Below are 25,802 nucleotides of genomic sequence, written 5' to 3' on the forward strand. Positions count from 1 at the left end.
AAAACGCCTTGAAGCTCTTTCATCTGACAACAACGACATTTTTAAATACTTCGTAGCAACAACATTATGCACAGAAACAAAAATATACACAATATTTTACTTTAGCAAGATACAAACAACAGCAAACAACTAAATATTATTCTTAAAAAAATGAAAAAAAAATTCATTGCAGACAAGAACATTGAGGCGCAAGCCTAAAAACGCTTTCAGTCGACTACACACCTCACAGGAAACGATTCCAAAGTCTCTCATCACAACATAAATGTAAAGAGAACTTTAAATTTAAAATTTTTAAAAATATAGAAAGAAAATATTTGGAAAATACAATGAATGAAACAACGCAAATGAGGACCATCTAACAGTTCTCCATCTCCAAACACGCAAGTAGGCAGATAATTACTAGACTGGGCTGACGTGAACGACTCACAGCACAACTGAACGAAAGAAACAACAACATTGCGTGAGACGATACGATCTTTCAAACCGCTCCCTCCATATGCTGCCCTACTTAACAACAACAAACCAAAAAACTGCCATCACGGGTTTGTAACCACAGACATCCAGAGATGGGGAAAAACATTTCGAAGACGAACGAAACGTTCTGAAATAGAAAAATAATTGTTAATAGCTAAAACAACAACACAAAAATACAATCTCTGCAAAACAAAACAACCCAACGACAACAAAACAACGGCAACAACTGCTACACACAATAACGCAACACTTGCATGCAAGAATTCAATCGCCAAGCTTCATGCACATATAAAACACATTGATTACAATAACAAATAAATGAAACTACCAATTCATACTACTACACTGTTGTAAAAAAACGACAAAAATGTGCGGCGACGACAAATACTCAATATGAACAAAAAACAGCACACAACATCATACAACAACATACCGAAACACAGAAACACACACGTACAACAACAACACATATACACATCAACACAACACATACACACATATACACAACACATAGCAACACGATAACACTATAACACAATCACGCCACAACACGCAACACACACAACCAGAACGAACACACAACAACACAAGAACGAACACACGACAAAACGAACCAGGAACACGAAGAAAGCACAGCGAGCTGGCCTCGGTTAATCTTTCATACGTTTGGGAAACCACATATATGCCGACGTACTGAATAATTGCATTCTTTTAACGTTACTTGCAACGATGTCTAATTCTCATCATTTCATTCTCACAAAAAATACTTTTTTTTCTTTTTCTTTAGCTCATTTGAAAACAAATTGTTCACAGGTTGTTCGCATGTAAGTAATGTCATGCTATGAAGTGAAGAAAGAACCGCGAATGAACTCAAGAATATTGATCAGTGATCAGTGAATGTGACGATGAATATGTTGGTGGTTATGTTGTTGATGTTGATGTCATTACAGTTGATGTTGTTTATTTTGTTGCTGTTGTTGATGTTGATGTTGTTGACAGTGATGCTGTTAATATCAGTTGTGATGTAATTTTGCTGTATGTCTTCATTATTGTAATTAATTACACTAATTTGTAAGTGCATGTAGAGGAATATCTGTATAGGAATGAGCAAATGATTTGTATGCATGCAGTGTGATCAATTTATATTAAATGCAAAAAGTTTAAATAGTAAAATAATCTGTTTACATTATGTGTATATATATATATATATATATATATATTTATTTATTTATGTGTGTGTGTGTGTGTGTTTGTGTGTGTTTGTGTGTGTTTGTGTGTATGTGTGTGATTATTTGTATATGTGTGTGGTTATTGGGATTATATAAAAATTGAGTTAGAAAATAATTACTATTTGATAGGAGACAGTTTGAATTTTCAGAAGAAAAAGTATTTGGTGCTATTTTTAACCTTAAACAACATATGATTTTTGTGTTTGCGCGTGTGTCTCTGTGTGGTTTGCATGTGTGTCTCTGTGTGGTTTGCGTGTGTGTGTGCTTTGCATGTGTATGTTTGTGTGCGTGTGGTTTGCATGTGTGTGGGTGTGTGTGTGTGTGTGTGGTTTGCGTGGGCGTGATTACATAAATGTAAGTAAACAGGTATTAAACAAGATACATAAACACGAACACATAAATTTATAACCCAAAAATACACACACACATATATAAATGACACATAAAGGTAGAAGAAAAATAGGACATCGAGTATAGAATTTTATTTGGCAGGCGTATGAAGGGAACATGGAGAGAGTTGGTCATTGGTCAGGTCGGTGCGTGCGAAGATTAGGTAGGAGCATGTGTTATTTACGACTGACAACAGTGGCTTACGACTTATAATATTACGACTTAATTTTACGACACTTTTCGAGGTTTTGGGAGATTAGAGGTAGCAGAAAAAATAACGTACATACGGGTAGAAAAAAAAATTAATTCAGTGCTTGCTAATAATTTTTAACCTTGATAAATAAGCCTTGACCATATTTTTAACTTTAATAAAAGCTTATTTAATGATATCTGATACATTCAGATACAGAATTGTTAACAGTTTAAAAATGAAATAAAAATATATCTTTAAGTTGGATTAGTTAAGTAGATGCGAATCTAATAAATTGTTTTTGATGTTTCAATTTAATGGGTAGGTAGGTCGACATAAAACATTTCTGCCTTCGATTTGTTTCTTCTCTAAATTATTAAACCAGCAAAAAATATTCATTTACTTTTTGCGTAAATTTTTGATTAATTGCTGAACTTGGTGCCATTTCTCACATATTTTGTGTTAATTTGATATTTGATTATAGCTAGCAGATATGCATGTAATATTAATAAATATATATAATACACATCAATTATATATAATATATATAATATATATATAATATATATATATATATATATATATATGTATATATATAGAAAACGCAAGTTTTGTGATTTATGAAAAATATAGCTCAACTAGTTTAAAATATTTTAAAAATGTGATTATGTGACTATGTGACATGTAAATGTTGAAAAAGTAGCAAATCTGTACGATTGTATCAAACGGTTTTCATACATCTAACAAACTTGAAAATTATGCGGTATGAGTCCTGTCTGTGTGTGTTGTATACGAGTGTAAGTTTGCTCAAGAACAAAAATTTAAACAATCACATCACACAATCACATCACACAATCACATCACACAATCACATCACACAATCACATCACACAATCACGACGCACACACACACACGCACACACAAAGATATATATATATATATACAAATTTACACACGTACACACACACATACAAGCACACAAACGCAAACACACTCGATGGCAAGCAGGCACACTCAAGTTACAAGCACACAGCACAACGAGCGCCAACATTCGGATTTAATATCTTGATCATTTGGATTGGAGCAATTGACCTGAACTTGACCTCGTTTCATTGATGGCTCTATATTAAAAGTAGAATAATAAAATGTCCTGGAGGCCACATGCACACTTTTCTGAATCAACTTCATCTGTGAACATCCCAGTCGTTGTTGTTGTTGTGCTCCTTGAACGTGTGCTGCTGACTGGCTGAATTGATAATCAAAAATGTTTTCCAATCTTATAACGAATGTCGTTTATAAAAGTCATCAAATTTCAATAAAATACCAAATAATAATCGTAATCGTGTTTAAAACACCAATTAAATAGTAGAAAGTATTTTCATAAAAAATTTTTGAAGTACCATAGGACCTTGGAAGTCACCACAGAATATCATTGAACGTCTAAATGTTTTTATAGGAAATGTGTACAATTGGCACCGTACGTGTTGTTTACATTCACTTCGACACCGGTCGAGATCAGATTTCCGAATGTCGTATGATTCAATTTTAAAAATTCACCAATCTTCAAGTAAAAAATTGATTTTAAAGATAAAACATTGGAAGATGTTGTGGCCTCCTTTGCGTCAAGTAATTCACCTTCTGCTGCCCGACGACGACATTTTTTAACGCATTTTTTATCTGGGCCAATTCTGTCATTTTTAATGTTGATAATGTTTTCATGTTGAAAATGTTAAAGCTAATATGGTCTTCCTTTTTATATTTTATTCAAGAAGTTGTAAATTTGTGAACTTAAAATATTATTTAATTTGTAATTTATCGCAATGCATTTATTTTTAATTCATTGTAATACATCTGTTTTTAATTTATTGCAATGCATTTCATTTATTTTTAACACTTTGTGTTTCGTTGCTCTGCATCTGCATGACTCCCATCCATCCGGCCAACCAGCTTATCCAGGTCAATGATGGAAGCATGTCTAATGAGTGGATCAATCAACAAACTTTCATGGTATTAAATTAAAGAATGTTAAAAAACATAATTTAACTTGGACCATACACGTATAGCACAGCCCTACATAATATACATAAATGTACAAATTATAATTGTTTAATAATGTACAAATAATATCGTTGGTAATGATTCAAAAAAATTTTATAAACTTTGATTTTAAAATGTTGTATTTCCCAAGAAAAGTAACATTTGGCAAAAATTTATATAAAAAACACTGGTTTTGATACAAAATCATGAAAATTGTGGAACAGGATAAAAATCGAAGGGCAAAAAAATTTTTGCCCTTCGATTTTTTTGTGTTTTTGCTACACCCATACTACAAATGCATAATTATTTGAATGGCCACAAGAAGTTTATATAACTAACTCAACTGTAAGAGTAAAAATGTAAAGAGGTGAATAAAACAATGACAATGAAACAGACATGAAATACATCCGAAGCTATCTTTCCTCGCTGTGTTCGTTTCGTACGTCAAATTATTTGAGAGTACATGCATGGGATATGGAATGCATACACGTTGCTTGCACTTATTGAGTGAGTTTTAATGTGATTTGCTCGAACCTCCTTTCATAAAAGCAATCACTCAAAGTGAGCGTTCCAGCGTTCACATCCAAATATTTTTTTCTGCCCGACATTTCGCTATGACTCTTAACTCAAATTTTTAAAGCTCTGTGTGTAAATATCAGACGTTTTTCAAATAACATGTCTGTTGGCATCAAACTTATAACTTCTTAAATCTTACGTATAAACCTATATATATATATTAAACTGTAAATCCTACCGATGCTACATGCAAAAGTAAATAAATGGCACGTGTCAAAACAACACATACATACAAACAAACACATAGATGAAACATGGATGCAAACACACGCAAACACATGGATGGACACACACAAACATAAACACATAAATAAACACCCCCACAAACACAGATAAGCAAGCACACGAACGAACTCAAGACATTCACAGACAAACATGCATAGCATTTCAAAGAACGGAGGAGGCAGGAAAGTTGGTTGATTTCATTGAAATCTCTTGCAAGCTTTCTCTGCACTAATCGAGTCATAAATATTCATCTTTCCATTGATTACAGGTTCTGCTTGCATCATACAAACGTCCCCTCTCACGATCCAACCAGTAAATAACGCCTCCTTCATAAAATAGTTTTGTTGTACTCGCTGTTTACTTTCACCAACGTACAGTTAGGTAGGTGGCTCAACTCTTTTTGTTTCCAAGTTTTACGATTGGTCACACGTTTTTTATTGAATATCTTAAACCAAAACAAATGCTACGATGATTTAACGGAGAAAAAAGTTCAATTTTAAGTTTGAATTTAATAATCAACGATGCAACAACACTGGAGACTCATGCACTCGAGCACGCAGAATGGTATGCTTTAATTTAATTTTTACTAAGCTAAGTTATATAAATATTTTTTGTTTTGAAAATGCCTAAATTTTAAGAATGTCCATAAATTCTTCTGAGATAATTAACTTTATTTCGCTAATTTTATTTTGGAAGATTTAATCGTTCAATAAAAAATTTAAATATGATTTAAACCATTTAAAGTGGCGTATTCATCGGAGAATCCTATTAAACGTTTGAAGAATTTTAAGAAGATTCAAGGACATTTCAATTTTTAGCAGTCAGTTATGAAAATAATTTTAAATTTTAAACAATAATAATTGACGAATCAATATTTAAATGTTTATTAAAATATTTCAAAAATGATATTTAAAAATTAACAAGTTTTAATAGAAAACTTGAATTTTAATAAACACTTCTAATGGCTACAATAACTTTTCCACGTCTCAGAACATTTAAGTTAAAACATTAATTAGTAGCCTATCTTAATTAAAATGCCAAAAGAACGTTGCACTTTAAGATATGTGAGCTAACCTATTTTAAAAAATTCCGTGACTCGCATTTTCCCCCGATCACGATCACACCAATGAAATGAAATATTTTAAAGTTGCAATCTTGCACCAAGTAGAGGAGCAGAAGAGACAGACGAGGGAAAGTGCATTGCAGCGTTGAGCGGGTTCATCAATCGTCTGCTCCCTTCCCGCCTGCCTGCCTGCCTGCCTGCTACTGCTGCTCAACGATGCCTCTCCGTCGTTTTACTCTTACTCGATTTTTGCTTCAATGGCAATCTGTCAACGGCTCGCTTTTTTCAAAATATTTTTGGTTTTTTATAAGAATTAATATATTTTATATGTATTTATAAATCTCTCAGAATAAAGAGAACTTTAAAAATTTGTTAAAATATCTTTCAAACTTCCTAATAAAAATGCTGAAACTTGGACTGAATTAATTTTTCATTAAGCGGAATAATTTTGCGTTTACTTTAAAAAAAATTTAGAACTTCTACCTGCATGATAAATTGACGTGTTCAACAATTAAGAAGAGAAATTTGTGAAGAGCGAGCCAACTAACTGCAGGTGGACCACTTGATCATGATCAATAACATGTTGAGTCTCCTTCATTCCAGCAAACAGGTCCTATGCTCAAAACATCAACACTATAATAAAAACCTTAGTCCCAAATTAAATAAAAAAATTGTAAAACAATCAAAGTTGAAAACTTTTAAAATAAATAGAACTAAACAAATTATCTACTACGAAATTTGAAAAAGTGGTAAATAAACAAAAGTGCTTAGAAATTTTCATTAACGAATTAAATAAAATTATTTTTCAGACTTGCCTTAGCAATACCAACGCAATCACATACAACCATAAAACTGAATCGCTATCTATTGAGTGACATGACACATTTGAGAACATTTGCACCTGCAAAATTGTGGCGGAATAATTTGAAAAGTTGATAAAAATATCTTTTATATTTTTTTAATAGTCTTTGTAGTGCCAGTTTGCATAGAGTAAACATTTCATTTTAGTAAAGATAAAGTATTTGGATCAGTTCCTTCTACTCATCAGTGTTTGATATGATTTAAATTCACATACACAAGCACATACATGATGATCTTGAACTAACATTGCATTCTTTCCGTTAAAGCCCTCAATGATATTCTTAACCGAATCACGCATTATAATATTCCAGGTCAAGCAAACACATCAATCAGACATATACAGTGACGTATCTAAGCAGGCCTGAGTGCTATAGCCCACCGTTGTAAGTTGTATTTTCAAAAAAGTCAATGAAGCTCATTTTTGCACAGAAAAAACACCGTTTTATTTAGAAGTCTTATTTTGGCTACACAACCACAAATCTTGGCTAACCATCAAAATGTCAAAATATTCTTGAACATATACATGTAAATGCCCAAATATATTATGCTAAAAGATACATTAATCATACATTTGTTCATTGGGATTTTCAAACTGAAAATTTGAATAATTTTATCATTAGATGAATAACAAATTAAAAGATTTTTTAAGTTCATCATTTTAATGTTATAAATGATTATAAATATTGATTATAAATAATATACTTTTGATTATAAATAACTATTTGAAAAATTTCAAAGTCTGTTGATGACCATAAAATTTTCCGTGAGAAGAACAACTATGCAAGACGTCAAGTTGCACTGGCTCGGACAGATCAGTGCAGAGAGTGGCTCACTAAAAGCAAAGGTGAACAAATAAAATCTCTGTATCGTATAGCAAAACAAGCAAAGCGTACGAAAAAAGACATAGTTGGTGCCTCATGTATAAAAAATGACAAAAATGAGATGGTTCTTGAACGAGATGAGATCAAGCTACAGTGGAGAGAATACTTCAACCGTCTGTTAAACGAAACAAATCCCATCAATGTTAACTTTGACGCTCCACCCATCGAAGGTCCGATTCCAGACATCACTGTAGAGGAGCTTACAGAAGCTCTGAAAGCTATGAAGGATGGAAAGGCAGCAGGGCCCTCTGGACTCACAAATGACATTATCAAAGCATCTGGTACTTCAGGTATCCAAACGTTACTACAACTTTGTCGTGAAATCTGGAGAAATTGCTCAATGCCGACTGAATGGAACTATAGCATGACAGTCCCGCTATACAAAGGCAAAGGTGATCCATTGAACTGTTCGTCATATCGGGGTATACGTCTGTTAGAACACTCCCTGAAAATTTTCGAGAAAATCATTGAGAGAAGATTAACGTCGTGCATCACAATCGGAAATTATCAATTTGGTTTTCTAGCGGGGAAATCAACAATTGATGCAATTCACATCCTTCGGCAACTGCAAGAGAAGTACCTCGCAAAGTATCAACAACTATCACACATTTTTGTAGACCTTGAAAAAGCATTTGATCGAGTTCCCCGTGAAGCAATCAGGTGAAGTCTACGTCGACAACTCATTCCAAAATATCTTGTTCGACTTTTGATGGAAATGTATACGAATACTAAGACTCTTGTCAGCACAACGGTTAAAAACACAGATGCATTTGACATCGGCGTTGGAGTTCACCAAGGCTCAATTTTCAGTCCACTGTTATTTATAACTGTGGTGGAAGAAATCACAAAACCGATACGCACTGGTGACATTTGGAAACTAGTATATGCTGATGATATCGTTTTAACAGCCACGTCTGAGCAGAATGCAGCACAGATGTTTGAAGATTGGAACACCAGACTCGCTGATCATGGATTCAAAGTCAACATCAGCAAAACCGAAGCAATGAACACTGGTGAACCCATCCAATCCACAGCTACTGGACGATGGCCCTGTTCAGTTTGTAAAGCTGGTGTAGGTAACAATTCAATCAAGTGTCAGCAGTGTAACCAGTGGTGTCACAAACGTTGTTCAAAAATAATTGGTTCTTTATCTAAAGTGTCCAATTTTGTTTGTGCTGCTTGCATGAATCAACACAACAAATTCGAAATAGCACTGTTTTTGAAGCCATTAAAATAGAGAAAGTCACATCGTTTCAATATCTAGGGGATGTTCTGGAATGTACTAGAACAGCTGAAGCTGCCGTTCGAGCACGCATACGTGCAGCCTGGAATAAATGGCATCTCCTTGCCTCTATATTGATGCGGCGTGACATCCCACTACCACTACGATCAAGACTTTATAAATCTGTGATACGTCCGGTGTTGTTATATGGTGCAGAAACATGGCCAATGACAACCAAACTGGAACAACAACTTCAACGAACCGACATGAAAATGCTCCGATGGATGCAACGAATTAGTCTGAAGGACCACATCAAATCTACCGAAATCCTGCGTCGTGCTGGTTTAGATGATATAAAGGACGAATGCCGGCAACACCGTCTGCGGTGGTTTGGTCATGTCAAACGAAGTGGAAACAGTGCCATAACTTCTCTTGCAGATGTTGAAGTACCTGGCACACGTCCCAAAGGCCGTCCAAAGAAGTCCTGGTCGCAAACAATCGAGCAAGACATGAAAGCTCTAAATTTAAATGAAATGGATACAACTGATCGTCTAATTTGGCGCAAAAAGTTGATGGCAAAGAAAACAACGTCCTACCTCGGGAAACCGAGTCTCTGGGCGCAAAACGAAGATTGATTGATTGATTGATTGATTGATTTCAAAAGTTGAAAAATGGTCATATAAAATGTTTGTTTGTCTAACATTTGGGCGAACCAGGGGGTTGACGCCCTTTTATAAAAGCAGGCCATTCAAACATTTGTCAGAACTTGCTTGTATACTTGCATACTTAGATAATTAAATGGAGGTATTTTTAATAGAATATGCTATTAAACTATCATTAACGATTACAGAAATAAGAAGAAAACCAAGAATCAGTTTAATCGATTATCAATTTAATTACTTTAAATTAAAATGTGAAAATAATGGAGAATATAATTGCAAAAAACGGGATCGAATGTGGGAAGGTGGGTTAAAAATACTTTTTAACCGTTTTCCGAACGTTAGTGCAGCGTTCTTCAAATGACATTTGTTCTTTAAATATCTAGGTTAACTTTTAAACCTGCTAAGTTTCTTTTAGCATCTTGGATTAAAAATTTGTTCAGATAATTATTTGCATTTTAGGAAATTATTCATTGTTTCATTTATTTTTTTAGTTCGTTTTTGGCCACGTACTTTTACTTTATATCTATATTTAATATTTCTTGTTGAGCAATGAATTTTTAGATGTGAATTTTTAAACTGAAAATTAGCCCCAAGCAAGCAAGTGCAAACCCTCTGAATAGAACACACACTGCCAGTCTGCTCTGTACTGTAAGTTAAATTAAAATTAAAGTAACTCAACCTGGTAACAAAAATAAAAACATTATTTATATCTCATTATTTTTAAAAGTAAAGTGTAGATTACTAATCTATCATTTTTAAACATAAATTAAAATCAAAGACTTTGATTCAAAGTGTTTTTGCTTTTAAAATTTAAATTTTAAAGCTTTAATTAACTTTTAAAATTTTAAATTTAATATGTTAATTCAAATTTAATTCAAAATTTATGTTTTTACAAGCCATACTGAATCAGCTGTTTTTTCTTCATGGCCATGTTTATGTTGGCAATTAGCTATTAGAAAAATTTTAATTTTTGTAGAAACCATATGGTTTTATAAGTTGCAAATAAAATTTATTTGCAACTTGGACCACTAGTATAATCTAGCTTGTTTAATACGTATATGTATTGTATTATTTTATAAATTATATAAATAAATAACATATCAGCATATACTACTCTATTGTTTATTGTATTTTACTAGACTGGCATACCTTAGTAACAGTAATTAGACAAGTTTGATGTAAGTGAGGTGGTAAGATTTTTGGTTTGGCAAAATATTTAGGCTGTCAACTTAATGATCATTTTTATTATTTACTCTTTAATCTAACAGTTTTGACTCCTACTGCTGCATTTTTTCAGAGGATAGAACACTCTGCAGATGCTTTCTTTTGCTAATAATGAATAATTTTTAAACTCCTTTTTAAACTCCTTCACTGAAATCATTTCTTTTTTTAAATTTTGTTGGAAGATCATTCCATCATTCCACTCTTTTAAATTAAAAAGAGTAACCAGTTTACATCAGTCACCAAGCTTTGTCCAACTTCTCAATCAAATTTGGGACATAACAAGATCTGCAACAATTGATAATAATTGATTTAGGATTTTGAATATGCCATGTGTATTTTTAGAAATGTTCTTAGATTAAGTCTTTTTTTTATTTTAGCTTCTGAAGAATGATGTAAAATTTCTATTGTAGTTATTTATTCTCTATCAGATCAGTTCCATTTATTGCTGTTCAAGGCAAGTTCTAAGACATCATTCCAAGCAGTCAATTGAACATGCATGATTTTTATATAATGCTGGTCATCTCTAATGTTAGGCTAATTAAATAATTCAAACTATTTACAGTAGCTGAAAAATTAAAAAACAATTGAAGAATGAGTCGACTTGATCAATTCTACAGAAGGTTACTGTTGACAAAGTTTTTTGTGAAGGGATGGGGCAATCCAGAAAACTTGAAAAGGTTTCAGTTCTACTCCAGCTGGATGTTATTTTCAATTTATGTCACTAGTTTGATTGAACCGTTTTTGCAGAATTTTTGAATTTCGTAAGGTGATATCGTGCAGAGATACCTGCAGACATCTCGTCTCACCTGATCATCCGGTCTACATTGACTATGTAATCATTCTTATTGTCCTGCTTAGTAGATTGATTGTATTTTTATTTAATTTTTATTCCAAAGGAAGAAAAGTACAGAGATTATAAGCTGATTGGTGGGCATTTTTTATCACCTCTAACATTGCACATGCCTGGCATCATGCCAAAAGAAACGGAAACGGCGAGGTTGGTTTATTATTTTTATTATTTAATTATCCTGTGACTGACTGCTACTTTGCGAATTGTTGGTGTTACATTTTACATTTATGGAGCTGCCCATGCTATCATAGGCAGATGGGTGAATTAAGAAATTGATGCTATGGTGGTTTGTAATGTTGCTGAAGGTTCCAAATGGTGATCCCGGTAGTCTGGAAGTCGAAAAGAAGACCAGTTTGCATACATCTGGCTGGAACCGGAGATCATGTTGGTTTTCTCCCATTCCACAACAACTTCAATTTTTCTTATGTCTATTAATATTATTATTATTATTTTTGTTGTTATTTGTTAATTCATCACAATTTAAATTGTTTTTTATACAGTTTTCATTTGAAATATTTTTAAATTTCTGGCAATGTGATGATGATTGTGGATGTCAGAAGAAATTTTGAATACTTGAAAGTTCTGAAAATGATAAGGAATATAATAATAATAATAATAATAATAATAATAATAATAATGGCTTGACAACTTCTCAAGTATTGCTGACTCTTGAAATCAGAGCATTGATATATATATATATATATATATATCAATGCTCTGATTATATATATATATAATATATATATCAATATATATATTAATATATATATCAATATATATATATATATATATCAATGAAATATATATATATATATAATATATTTTAGTTAGATATTTTAGTTATAATTATATGCGTCGAGTAATAATATTCAATTGAATTATTTAAAATTCATTTCCAATGAATGTGACAAAGTTCTTTTGGAGAAGAAGGACGCTGCTGGCACGACCTCTCCTGAAGGAAGCTGGCATTGCTTCCATCATCCTCGAAAATCCTTACTGTTGAGTTGTTGTTCAGTTGTTGTTCAGCTTGTGCTTTATAAATTTTTTATTATTAACTATTATTCATTTCTATTATTTATAATATAATTTTTTTGTATGTAAATTCTGTTAAACTCATTGAAGATCATATCAAATTATTTTTTTAGATGGCTACAGGAAGCCGAAGCAGCAAGTGTGAGTTTCAAAACGTTCACGTGGTTTTTATTCAGTTATGAATTTACTCAATTGTTTTTCTACAGCTTTAGCATTTTAAAAAAAATTTATTTAAGAAATGAATTTTAAAACTGAATGAAAATTTTCCAATTTATTATATACGCAATTTGCTTTTTATGTCATTATTTTACAATACTTTGTATTACTGTTCCTTGTCAAATCTGTCACTTGGACTCATCATTTCATTAACAAATTAATGTTACGACATGCGTCAACCATCCATCCATCCATCTATCCAGGCGGTCCAGTTTGCACAATGTATCGGACTTGTTTGTGATGGGAGGTGCTCTCGTACTTGAATCATTAGTGCTCCTGCACTGGTGCACCAAGCAGGGGTATGGACCTCTTGGTCTCACTGGTATCTCAATGGGAGGACATGTTGGTCGTCGTGTATACATAAATGAATGTGTGTGTGTGTGTGTGTGTGTGTGTGTGTGTGTGTGTGTGTGTGTGTGTGTGTGTGTGTGTGTGTGTGTGTGTGTGTGTGTGTGTGTGTATTGCGTTTGACTTTTTTTGGTTTTTACTAGTTCTTCTTAATTAAATTTATAAATTACTGTAGCAATCTTTATGATGTATATTTAAATATATTCGTTTTGTATTAACATATATTTTTAAAAATGAAATTAACTACCTATTTGATGTTATATATCAGATGGCTTCTTTAGCGGCTACCAACTGGCACAAGCCAATAGTTCTGGTTCCATGCCTGTCCTGGAGTACTGCTTCCGTAGTTTTTACTGAGGTTTTCTTCTCATTTTTTATCACCAGCATGACAATCATTTTGTTTCATTTTATTATCTGATGGACAGTAAGTAGGTATATCATTTTCAAGCCTTCAGTCTATATTGATGACTATCATGAATATCCAGGGTGTTATGAGTGGGGCGCTACCATGGAAATTGCTGAAGGAACAGTTCTCCAAAGAAATTTCACTTTATGGGAATGAATTATCTCAACTTATTCAGAGCCCCGAGAAGGTCTATATTTCATTTTTTTCGTTATTATAAACTTCAATTTTCCACTGCCTCGGCCGTATTAAGTTGGTTGCTTTGTTTTTTTTGTCTTTTGCTCCTCATGCAAATATAGCTATCATAAGGCAATGTCAAAATTTCAACATTTCGTTTCCAAAGTAAAGTTGCGTCGTTTTGGCTTTAAATTTTCGTTTTCCACATTTTACAATTTTCCTCTTCACTGACTAACTACATTCTTGAATTCACACCTAAAACTCTCTTTTGCATTTCTATTTCTATAAATTAAATAAGATATGGAAATATTTTAAAAATAGATTTTCTCAACTGTTAATGGGTAAAGTTTTAAAAATATTTGTTCATTTTTTTATTATTTTATTTTGTATCATTTTATATTTTTGCATTGACAACAAGTTAATTTTTTATCGTTATGAACGTAAATTCAGAATCGACAGAACATGGCATTTCGCCTTGGGAGTGAATTTGTTAAAAATTACCCTGAAAGTGTAAAAAACTTGGAGTCGTTGCGCAACGAATTTTTATCAAAAGATGAAAGTGACGTATCCGACTTTAAAAATAATAACCCTCCAGTTACAAAAGCAGAGAAGGCAACGTCAAAATCTTGTGAGCAACGATACGACACATATCAAAAGTCATCCTCCCTGTCTTCAATTTTGCATTTAAAATCATTCACCGACGTTTTAAACCTATCAGCTATTTTCAACTTTACGTCTCCAACGACGACGTTGTCAGCGGCAATAAAAAACCATTCCTCCGATGCCAAACCCGCCTACAAGCCACCAGTCCGACCGTTTGGTGACGAGCAAACGCTCGACTTCATGCGAGGCGTCATGGACGAATGCACTCATTTAGGAAATTTTTCTGTTCCCGTGGACACCAACTTGGTCATCATTGTGGTTGCTAGAGCGGACGCGTATTATCCGCAATCCACAGTTTTGGGTCTGAACGAGTTGTGGCCGGGTTCAGAAATAAGATACATTGACGCTGGACACATTTCTGCATACCTACTCAAGCAAGGAGTGTTCAGGTTTGTGGGTTTGAGTGTCTATCTTTATATTAATAATCCTTTTTCGTGTGACTGACAACGTATCGGTCTTATATTAATACGCTATTTTGTCGGCAGCCATTTTTTAGATGTTGAATCTAACCATTCACTGTCTTTTCCTATGAAATATAAAGATCCGTAATCATTCCATATTTTTAATGCTAATTTAAAAACTAGAATTTTGTTTAATTTTAATCAAATTTTTAATTTGCAATCTTTATAATGGTTACAAAATACTGGAAAGCTGTTATATTTTTTCATTAATTTTTTAATTATAAAAAAAAAGTTTAGAGAGCATTATTTAAACTTTTTATACCGTTCGATAAACGTTATTGTCCACTCACAGAGTCTCATTCCAGTTTCACCTCTTTCTATTATTAATTGTTTGAATAAATTAATAAATTAAATATAATTAATAATTTAAAAGTTAACATGTGGCACTTTTGGTTGAATTTTTACACGCAGGAAGGCAATCAGTGACGGGTTTGAAAGATATAATGAGAAGTATCCAACGACATGATGATCACGCAAGGTCATCACAACTCATTCGGTCATTCTCGTCATTTCTAGTTTATAATATTAATAATATTTATTAATAATAATTTGTTCCCGCTACTGATATGTGCTATGTTATTTTTATGCATTGAGTCAATTTGTTTTTGTTTATATTAACTGCAACGCATCATTTAAATGTTAATAGTTTTTAGCCCGATTGTTTTTATATTTATAATTCTAAAGTAATCATGCCCGCATCACTATTTTCATGTGAGCAGCAGACGATTGGGGAGAGGTTTCTTAATTCCTGGTCTGTTGAGTGTTCAATAAAATTTTCCTATGTCACCAGATTAAGGTTTGAGACTTTTTAGTCTTTTCAAGGATTAACACGCTGATATCTTATACATATGTATAGGTAAGATATAGATAGATAGATATACGGATGGATGGATGAATGGATGGATGGACGGACGGTGGGATGGATGGATGGATAGACAAACATGATTGAAATTATTTGCAATGGTTCTTGCTTCGCACATTTCACGCCAACATATTTTTAAGCTTTCGTACGTATTGTTTGAAAAGTTTAATCGATTCATTTGACCAGAGTGCTGTCTCTTCCGTCAGTTTCTTTCCTTTCGCACTTGGTTCCACCAGTCGATATTTTGTTGAATTTTGAATTACGCCAAAATTTTCATTTGATATTTTTCAACAGTAAAAACAAAGGATAAATTTAAAATGCAACATATGGGAATGAACAACTGGAAGTATAAGTTAAATAAAGTAAAAAATGTTACACGACGGTGTCAAGCTGAGACGAACGTTATCGTTGCGTCGGTTATTAACATTGGTATGATTTCTTGAATATGCTACAAAATAGGTTTAATTTTAAAGTAGAAAATGTAGTTCGTGGTTAAAAAAAATTTTGAAGTGATGGCCGATTCATGGTTTTGTAGCGTTAAACTCCTCTTCGCTTTCACTTTCGTCTAACACGGGAAGGTGGTTTATTTCGGCGTTCGTCGTTATCAGCTTCACCTAGAAAGTAGTTATAATGTTTTCATCAACTTTATTTAAATTTTCAACCAAACAAGTTTTTTAAATATATTGAGAAAATATTCATTTGAACAGCTAAAACAAAGCTAAGCTTATGTTAATATGTTTAGGTTGTCGGTTATTCATCTAAGTTGAGTTAAGTTATAAACAGAGAATTATTATGATTTAAACATTAGCAATAATCTTTCAAGAAAATTAGTGATGAAAATAGAAATTGTTAGTGGAATAAAATTTGTTATCGTCACATCCACGTACGTACATACCTGGTCGTATCTGACGTGGTTAAAAGCGCCATCGCTTTTGTTCGTGCCTGCCAAACAACAAAACGGTCCAAGCATTTTTACCAGGAGACCGATGACGAGGATGAGAATAAAATCGATAGCCAAGTGCCACGCGAATATCATCGTGGCTAGCATTATTTCATTGTGGTCTTCATCTTTCCACGGTATGGCGTTTGGATTGGGATTGTACAATATAAAACCAACCTGCCAGAACCACGTTCCTTGTAGAAGCACCAGAAAAGACCTGGCCAGTGCAACAACCACGTTGTTCCTGAAACGAACTTCAAAGAGGACGCAAATAACGCAAGCATGTACGACGTACAAGAGAAGTGTGTGGAGAATCACATCCAGTTTTGTTCTCCCGTGCAGATGAAACATGAAGAGAACGTCTTCAACTATGAATGACAAACAGGAGATTGCATAATCCGTGTTTTCTGGGAGAGGTGCACCGTGATGCATCAGTATGTCAACCACTCCTGAGAGACCAAAAAAGAAAAACATTGTTGCGTGCTGCCCATTGCCTAAATGTGTAAAATGGCCATCTTTATACGCTGTTATGACTTCCAGCACAAGACCTAAAGTTGTGAATGCAACTTTTAATATTCCTTCAAGTTCAAGATTTTTGCATTTTTCGCACGGTAAACAATCCGGCTTAAAGGTGACACTAGATTTGTAGGGTGGGGAACCTTTTTTTAGCGATTTGTAGTACCTTCTGAATGTCTGCACTGTCCACCACAAGGAGAATATAATAAAAAATGAGCCTGGTAACGCGTGTCCACCAAATGTGCCCATTTTGATATTTCTTCAAAGGATCTGATTCTTAGGACTTTTTTAAGAATTATCTGGATGAATTGAATTAAAAAATTATTATTTTATATTTTACTCTGAATTTGTCAATGTATAAAATTTTATTGCATTTGAACTTTTACCCAATTCACGCATTTTTTAGACTGCCTGAAAAATTTATGCCCAAAAATTCATCCAATGAACTTAAGCTAAAATTTGATTTGACGTTTTGTAATTTATGGCCAACTTTCAAGCATTCAGTGAAATGATATTTTACAAACTTTGCCAACAAATTCGACATCTTATCTGATCTTTTCAATAGTAAACAAGACCGCAAAGACATCATTTAATTAAATCGTGTTTCGCCATTGAAAGGGAGACACAAATTAACAAAAGTTGGCGCGTCTCTATCTCGTTGATCATATTTTTAATACACCTATATTTTTCAGTCTGTATGTTTATTTACGAACAAAAATCTAATAAACCCATAAACTAAACGATCTATCAGTTGTTCTTTTTCACAATGTTCACTTAGTGTGTTTTCTAGATTCACAATTTAAATAAAGTATACAATTTAAATCAAAAATAAAAATCGCCATAAATTTTGGTATCATTAAAACAGATAAATATTTTCGGCAAAAATCAACTGTTTGTATCAAGCATGAGCCAGACGATATATTTATAAGGAAATGTAACTAACATTAACATAATCTGATTAACATGCACAATTAAAGCAGATATACAAACCAGACGCCGACGAAATTATTTTAACTAAACATGGTTGCACATATTGCACGTTTTTGTTCTTATTTTTATTCCTTTTTTAAATTATATTTGTTTAATTTTAACGTCAGTTTTTGCAACGTTTGCTCCTAATGCACTCGCCTAATTTCCCTGCGGATATATTTCCCATTGAAATAATTGTTTACTTACCAAATATTGAGAGTATTCATTTTATAAAATTAATACTGCGTTTGTTTCATAGTTTGTCTGCCCAATGCATCAGCACATAATATTATTTTAGAAAATCTCGAGTTACACCAACTTTTTCCGGTAACAAATTTTTGAATATGACAGCTAAAGAACTAATATTCAATAGCCAATGAACATTTAATTTTTTTAAATCCAATTGTTAATTTTTGGATGATAAAATTTAAAATAATAATAAATTTGATTGATAATGAACTAGAATTTAAACGATAACGAACAAACTCCAGATATCCCTACCAAAACTATAGAATAGTCCAATTAATGAATAAAACATATTTGCTGATCTTAACAAACGTCAAACCGGTCGTTTTTATGATAGTATTTCCATTTTAGAATTTCATAAAAAATCTACACTAACAAAACAGCTCGACTGTCAGAAATAATAATAATTAAAAGAACGGTTAGTTCATTAAAAATGATAAACGAACCCACCTTATTCAAAGCAAGTAAAATTAATTAAGTAACTCATCAATCGAATGCATTGGCAATCCAGTCCCTCTAGCTTTACGTTAATTTATTCATTTTGATGAGATTTCAACACATTGCCAAGCTTATGTAGCATTCAAATGCTAAACATTATGATAATTCGTAAAGGTAAGTTTAATACCTGCTCTACGCGCACCTGTCTTGAGTATACGAACGCTCGAGCGCACATGCGATATTTGTTTATAACTTGTTTAGCTCGAGTGTGAGGAGACACACACAACGTCATTACAAATGCGTGTTATACATCGTGTTTATGTGTTTTTATTTATTACAAATATATGTTATCACGTTATGCATTGTTAGTCATTGAAAAAATCTACTGTTTAGTTTTTCTAAAAGGATGAAAAAAAACAGAACCAAGGTTCAGATAAGTTTTTCAGATGAAAGTTTAAAATTACTACATGAAACTTTAAATTTTTTTGAAATTTGAATGCAGTTTATAAAACTAGGATTTTGTCTTGATTAAATTTTAGTGTCGCCATGGGCACGGTTAAATAAAAATTTAATAAATTTAACTGGTATTGATTTAATCACAATCAATTTGTTTATTTCATATCCATTGTGATGGACCACCAATTCTCAGCTAGATGTGTGTATGTTGTTGGTTTGTAAGTTTATATGTGCGTAAAACCAAATCAGTTTGCATGCCACATAAATATTAAAACATATATAATACAGCAAACATTTTACATGAAGAGTCGTTGAACAATTCGTAGTTAATGTAGTCACGTGCACAGCTGTTGAGTGGTTGCCGTAGTGATATGCCGCAGATACAAGGTAGCAAAATCTTTCATCGATCTTAAAAACACTTAAATTTTTTTGTGTATGTAGTTAGTTTAAGGAGTCTGCATACACAATAACGACATGATGATTGAAAAGTATGAAGATGGTGATAAATTCAAATGTTGGAAGATGTGTTTGTGGGTGCATGTGTTGTGTATGTGTGTGCGCGCGCGTGTGTGTGTGTGAGTGTGTGTGTTGTGCACCCGAAGATAACGTTTCATCAGGCAGCATCGTGCAAATAATTTCTGAACAGGTATGAAGAATCTGAAGAACCAGTCATTGACTCTTGAGTGCTGTCGTCACGACGATATCAGATAAAAAATACAGCCGTGTATCATAAATGATTACACGACACACACACACACACACACAAACACACACACACACACATATATATATATATATAAAACATCATAATTTATTATAAAAGTAGTATGTCCTCATCATATAAAACAGATGAAAAAATATTGAAAAAGATAATAAATAACATGTTAAAGTCATAGATACAACAGCTCATTAAAATTAAGAATCTACTACACGAACAGGAAAACATCATCTCTAATAATAAAGAACAATCCCAACATTAAACCTTCCTCGGATATGAAAAGTAGTCATTTGATTTATTCATTCACATGTAAAAATGTTGAGTGCGTGCATCAAAATTCTGAATACATCGGAATGACTAAAACAACATTAACGAGAAGACTCACTATGCGTATGCATAAGCAACGTGGAGCAATAAAAGACCACCTAATGGAACAACATAACACTATTATAACAAAGGAAATTTTAGACAATAACACCAAAACAATTTATTACAACAGAGAATACTTCAAATTGAAGATAGCAGAATCAATTTTCATCGATAAACGTAAACCAGCAATAAATATTCAACTAAATAATACTAATATTCTTCCAACAAAGAAACACATGATTAACTTTAATTCTAATTAAGTTACAATCAAAGTCGCTGTAAAAACAAAGACACAAAGACGGAACAATATTATATAACTACACTGATGATGGAAGTCGATGCCGAAAAGAGCTTTTCTGTAGTAATAACGTTATTAACAATGTTTTGTCAAAAATGTAAAATATTAAAAGTTTTTTATTTAACCTTAATAAACTTCATCAAGATGATAAAAGTCTCGTTAGAAAAGTTGAGAAACTCAACTACAAGTTGAATAATGCCGAAAACGCAGTGATCTTTATAAATAATTGTATGTATGTATATATATATATATATATATATATATTTATATATTGATGAAAATCACAGCATGTATATATATATATATATAATCACAGCATATATATATATATATATATATATAGTATGAATTTCTACATATTTGTTTATAACTGATTATAATTAATCAATTTAAAGTTTGTTTTTCAATTTTCCTTACTAGAATTTTCTGAAAATTGTTCAATTTATTGAAAATAAAATTGTTATCCAAGTTCATCATGAAAATTTAATAAAGCTGTCGTTATTATGATTTACGAAATATCGTTAGAAAAATCGAAAAATTAAATAGGAAGCTAACTAACGCGGAACGAGCTGTGATTTTCATCAATAATTGCATTTCTGACCGTCTTAATCCGATATACATTAATAAAAAAGCAGATTGTTACATGTATTTTACTTTTATCTTCCTACAATCAATCGGTAATGTGTATTCCATCACTCATTTTCACTGTCTATAGTATGACTTCTTAGTTAATTTTTCATTTTATGTCATTGATACACATTTCTGTATTTTGTTTTTTATATGCTATTTATCATTCTTGATCATATATGTAATATGTATGCATATTTTATATATGTGTATATATTTATATAGTTTTATGTACTTACGGAGTCCGTACAGGATAGTAATAACTTCTGGCCTCCTATATATAACATACATATGTATTAAATTTATTCTTCTTTGCTTCTTAAAGTTTATAGTGCAGCTGAATTTTTTAAAATGACAATGCTAAAAGATATTACATCGCCTAAGTATATATGTAAATAAATAAAATAAACAGATATATGGTTATATATGTATGTATATATATATATATATATATAATATGCAAGCATGAGAATAGAACGACATACGTGACTGAGGTCAGTGATTTCTACACACATTCTGCATTCATGTATCACATCATTTTTAAATTTACTATTTTTTTACATTTGTAAGAAAATTAATCTCAACTTTTAAATTTAAAGTTTCTATCAGTTGAACACAAAAGAATTATGTCGACGAAACTTTTCAAACAGGCTCATACAGATATTCAGTTATAATAATTTCAACATACCTTTTGCACTCATGAATTAGGTTGGCGTTCGTGGCTTGGAAACCGATCAACGGCATTCATACTCCATTGGCAATCGGATCAAAAATAGATTCAGAAATAATTAAATAAACCGTTTGGGTTATATTGACTGTAGTTGAATAGTTGTTTTTATAAAAATTGTACAATAAAATCTCATTAAGAAGTTGGAAATAAGCGAAAGTCTGTAGTCAGCAGCGGTGAATCCAAGAAAATATTGAAGATTCAGATTTAGTTTTTTTTAGATTAAACGGAAAATTAGCTTAAAAATGTCATCAACCAGAAAATTTTGAAAAAATCATACCCCACCCACCGCGAAGTTTTGAGTCCGTCGTTGGTACAACATAACTTATTTGCAAAATTCTAAGCAGGAAGTGAGGTAGCTAAGAAGCCTTTAAACAGTTTGAAAGATCCGTTCTGAGGTTGAATAAACGAATATTCGGTGATATTTGAAATTTCAATTCAATAGAAGCAACACTAACACATTGGCATATATATATATATATATATATATATATATATATATATATATATATATATATATATATATATATATATATATATATATATATATATCTTAACTAATAATACTGCAAATACATCATTTTAAAAAAAGAAACAACAAAAATTGCGATCGTTAACAATTGCTTTAGTGAGAAGTTTATAAATGATAACACGTAGTTTTTAACGCTAACTTGAGTTTTAAATTTATAATGTGTACAATAAAATTAATGATTTTACATTTTAAACACGAGTTTTAAATCAATTTAAATGACAAATAAAATAAATGAAAACGCTGAAACACATTACGAGACAACAGTGATCACAAACAACATGCAAAAAACTGACATCTAGGGGTGAGCAGATAAAAAATTTAAGTGATGACGCTGACGCGAAATTTTTGAAAATCCACACTTGATAATGCCAACATCACTCAGTTAACGTTTATTATAATGATGATTATTATAATAATTCAACCTTTCATTGAAACTTCATAATTTCAAAGAAGTTAAATGCATTATTAGTACGTTAGTTAAACGCCGTGTACAAATTGCAAATCTTTTTCAGTAAAACGGTCAATATTCAGTCACAACTAGAAAATAATTTGTTATGTAACGTGCAGCATGTCTATGCTGAAATGATGAGATGGCATATCGTGGCTAACACTAGAAATAGCTACCGAGATGTTGAACACACATTCGCGCACAACATCACTACAATGATGATGTCATACGCATCATTATAGTGATGACGTCATACACATCTTTACATCGATGATGTCACGCACATCACAAAAATGATGACGCCAAGCACATCACTGCAATGATGATGCCGAAAGAGGTTCCGTGGCGTCGAACTTTTGACCTTCGACATCTATGTCTAAGAGAGCAAAAGATTTTGAGGGGAATTGAGGCGTGTCATCTTCAGGCTTCGAAGGGATGGTCTCTAAGAGAGTTGGTGTGATTCGAGATCTCGGAGAACCACCATAACCGTAGTGAACTGGTGAAATTTTTTTGAAAGCACTGGCATGTGGTCTAGGTCTCGGAATGATATCCAAGGTAACGGGTCTTTCGGCGGAGATGTGCTGGAGATGAAGTCGGCGTTCCTGACTAGATGATCGGCGGGGCGGTGGTGGATTGATGAAGGTGGGTGGAAATCCTCCTGATGCATGACAACGGAAAGCATCTTTTGTAGCAGTGGAACCAGAATCATAACTTGCGTTGCTCGAAACAGATGAAGCCATGCAACCTGAGTTTCGAGAAGGGGAGGTGTACTTAGACGACTGCAAGTCAATTTCGTCTTCTTCGTCGTCGAAATTAGGTTCATTGAGTGCGTGCCAAAAATGTTGTTTGTTTGTTTGTGGAGTTCTCTGATGATGCCCCGGAGTTGTGTTTAACGAAGATTCAAACAAGGATCCCGTGTCTGAAGATGACAACTGTCTTTGATGTTCAACAAATTCTTTGTCTGTCGATGGCGAAAGTGATATGAGCACTAGATCGTTGTTGTCAATGGAACCTTTCCTTAGTGGAGACGACGATCTTGGCGAATGACTGCTAGCAGAATACGAAGGAGTGGGTCTTCTGTCGCTTGAAGGAGTCCACATAAAAGAGGATTCGTAACCTGATTCAGTAAATTTTAAAGGCAAGTCAAAATTTACGCTTGGTCTTTTTTTCTGCTGCCTGACCAACGTAGACATATTCGAGGCGTTTGGATTGGAGCAGTTAGAAGAGCCCTGATAAAAATTGATTTGACGATTTGTAAAATGAGGAGCATTGTTGAAATCAAAATTTACATTCTTGGAGAATCGATGACTACTGTACTGAGTGTGAGAAGCTGATTTGCTTTCTGACATAGGTTTCCAAATATCATTGGAATGCTTAAATGATGATGTTGTAGCTGTGTAAGAAGTAGTCGTAACTGTTGAATTGCATGAAGATAACGAATGTGATGACGTGGTCGCTAGTCTCATGTCAAACCCAACGGCCACATTGGCTATCAAAGCTGCAATGTTGAGAAATGCTGAATCCACTTTTCTATACGTTGATCTTTGCGACTTAGATACTTCTGGAACTAATTGACTAGTAGGCAAATCCAACTGAGATTGCACATCTGATTGGCTTAACCAGTCATCATCTTCTATATCTGAATAGCAGTAGAAATTTATTTTGCAAGTAAAAAAATTTTATTGCATGATATATTTGACGTGGTTATTTTAGTTGAATTTTAGATACCCATTTCTTGAAGTGCTCCGATGTTTGCATGACCACCCATTTGTTGGAGAGATCTTTCTAACGAGGGAACACTCTTGCAACATCTCCTTTCATTGAATACCAAGGAAGGCCTCTGCTTGTCTTTCTGCAGGGTGCTCGGCCCCCACGTCTTGTTCTTCATGCCTTCTGGTGCAGCTGGTCATGCAAGGAATGGTTTGTTAATTTTTTTAATTTTTAAAAATTACGTTTAAATATTTATGTTAATCCCGACCAATTCTGCAGTAACTTTTCAGTTTGAAGGAAGATCATTCTAAATCCTAGCAAAAAAGACGGAAAACCTCCTCCTACTAAAACGTGTAGAATTGATACACAAGATCGCAGTTGATGGAAGATTTCAATCAAACTCAAGTTGTCGCCTCGGAAACGGGCTTTAAAATTTACCTTAAGCAAACAGGTGCCTCTCCCACAAAACAATCTCTCACGATCGTAGCTAATTTTAATTTAATTCCATCTGGCCCACGAAGCCTGTGTAATTCGCTTCTCAAGTAGATTGGCATCGACTAGAACTTCAGTACCACAGCCTTAAATCTAGCGGCAGAATTCAGAATAGGTTATATTATAATATTATTCATATTTACCGATCACTGCACCTGTAGATTTGAAGAGACCAATTTGCCTTTTTCAGCCAAACTTGGGACTCATCATAACAGAAAAATGAAATTGTATTAATGTGATTATCATTATAGTCACATTGTTGCTCAGTT

General features: G+C 32.9%; 2 protein-coding genes across 2 annotated transcripts; one reads left to right on the top strand and one right to left on the bottom strand.

Moving 5' to 3' along the window:
• Positions 1-11,626: 11,626 nt before the first annotated feature.
• Positions 11,627-15,651, top strand: HELRODRAFT_67498 (hypothetical protein; the record flags this gene model as incomplete). Its single annotated transcript, XM_009024333.1, has 12 exons — positions 11,627-11,712; positions 11,783-11,867; positions 11,932-12,032; positions 12,191-12,269; positions 12,799-12,883; positions 13,031-13,058; positions 13,337-13,475; positions 13,750-13,839; positions 13,967-14,074; positions 14,521-14,655; positions 14,719-15,117; positions 15,601-15,651. The coding sequence occupies 12 exons, from the start codon at positions 11,627-11,629 to the stop codon at positions 15,649-15,651; spliced, it is 1,386 nt and encodes a 461-aa protein (XP_009022581.1).
• A 666-nt stretch (positions 15,652-16,317) lies between these two features.
• On the bottom strand, positions 16,318-17,752 carry HELRODRAFT_95099 (hypothetical protein; the record flags this gene model as incomplete). Its single annotated transcript, XM_009024350.1, has 2 exons — positions 16,318-16,661; positions 16,943-17,752. 2 exons carry the CDS (start codon positions 17,750-17,752, stop codon positions 16,569-16,571), a joined length of 903 nt encoding a protein of 300 aa, XP_009022598.1. The 3' UTR covers positions 16,318-16,568.
• Positions 17,753-25,802: the final 8,050 nt, after the last annotated feature.

Source organism: Helobdella robusta, assembly GCF_000326865.2.
Source record: "Helobdella robusta unplaced genomic scaffold HELROscaffold_4, whole genome shotgun sequence".
Taxonomy (NCBI): Eukaryota; Metazoa; Annelida; class Clitellata; order Rhynchobdellida; family Glossiphoniidae; genus Helobdella; species Helobdella robusta.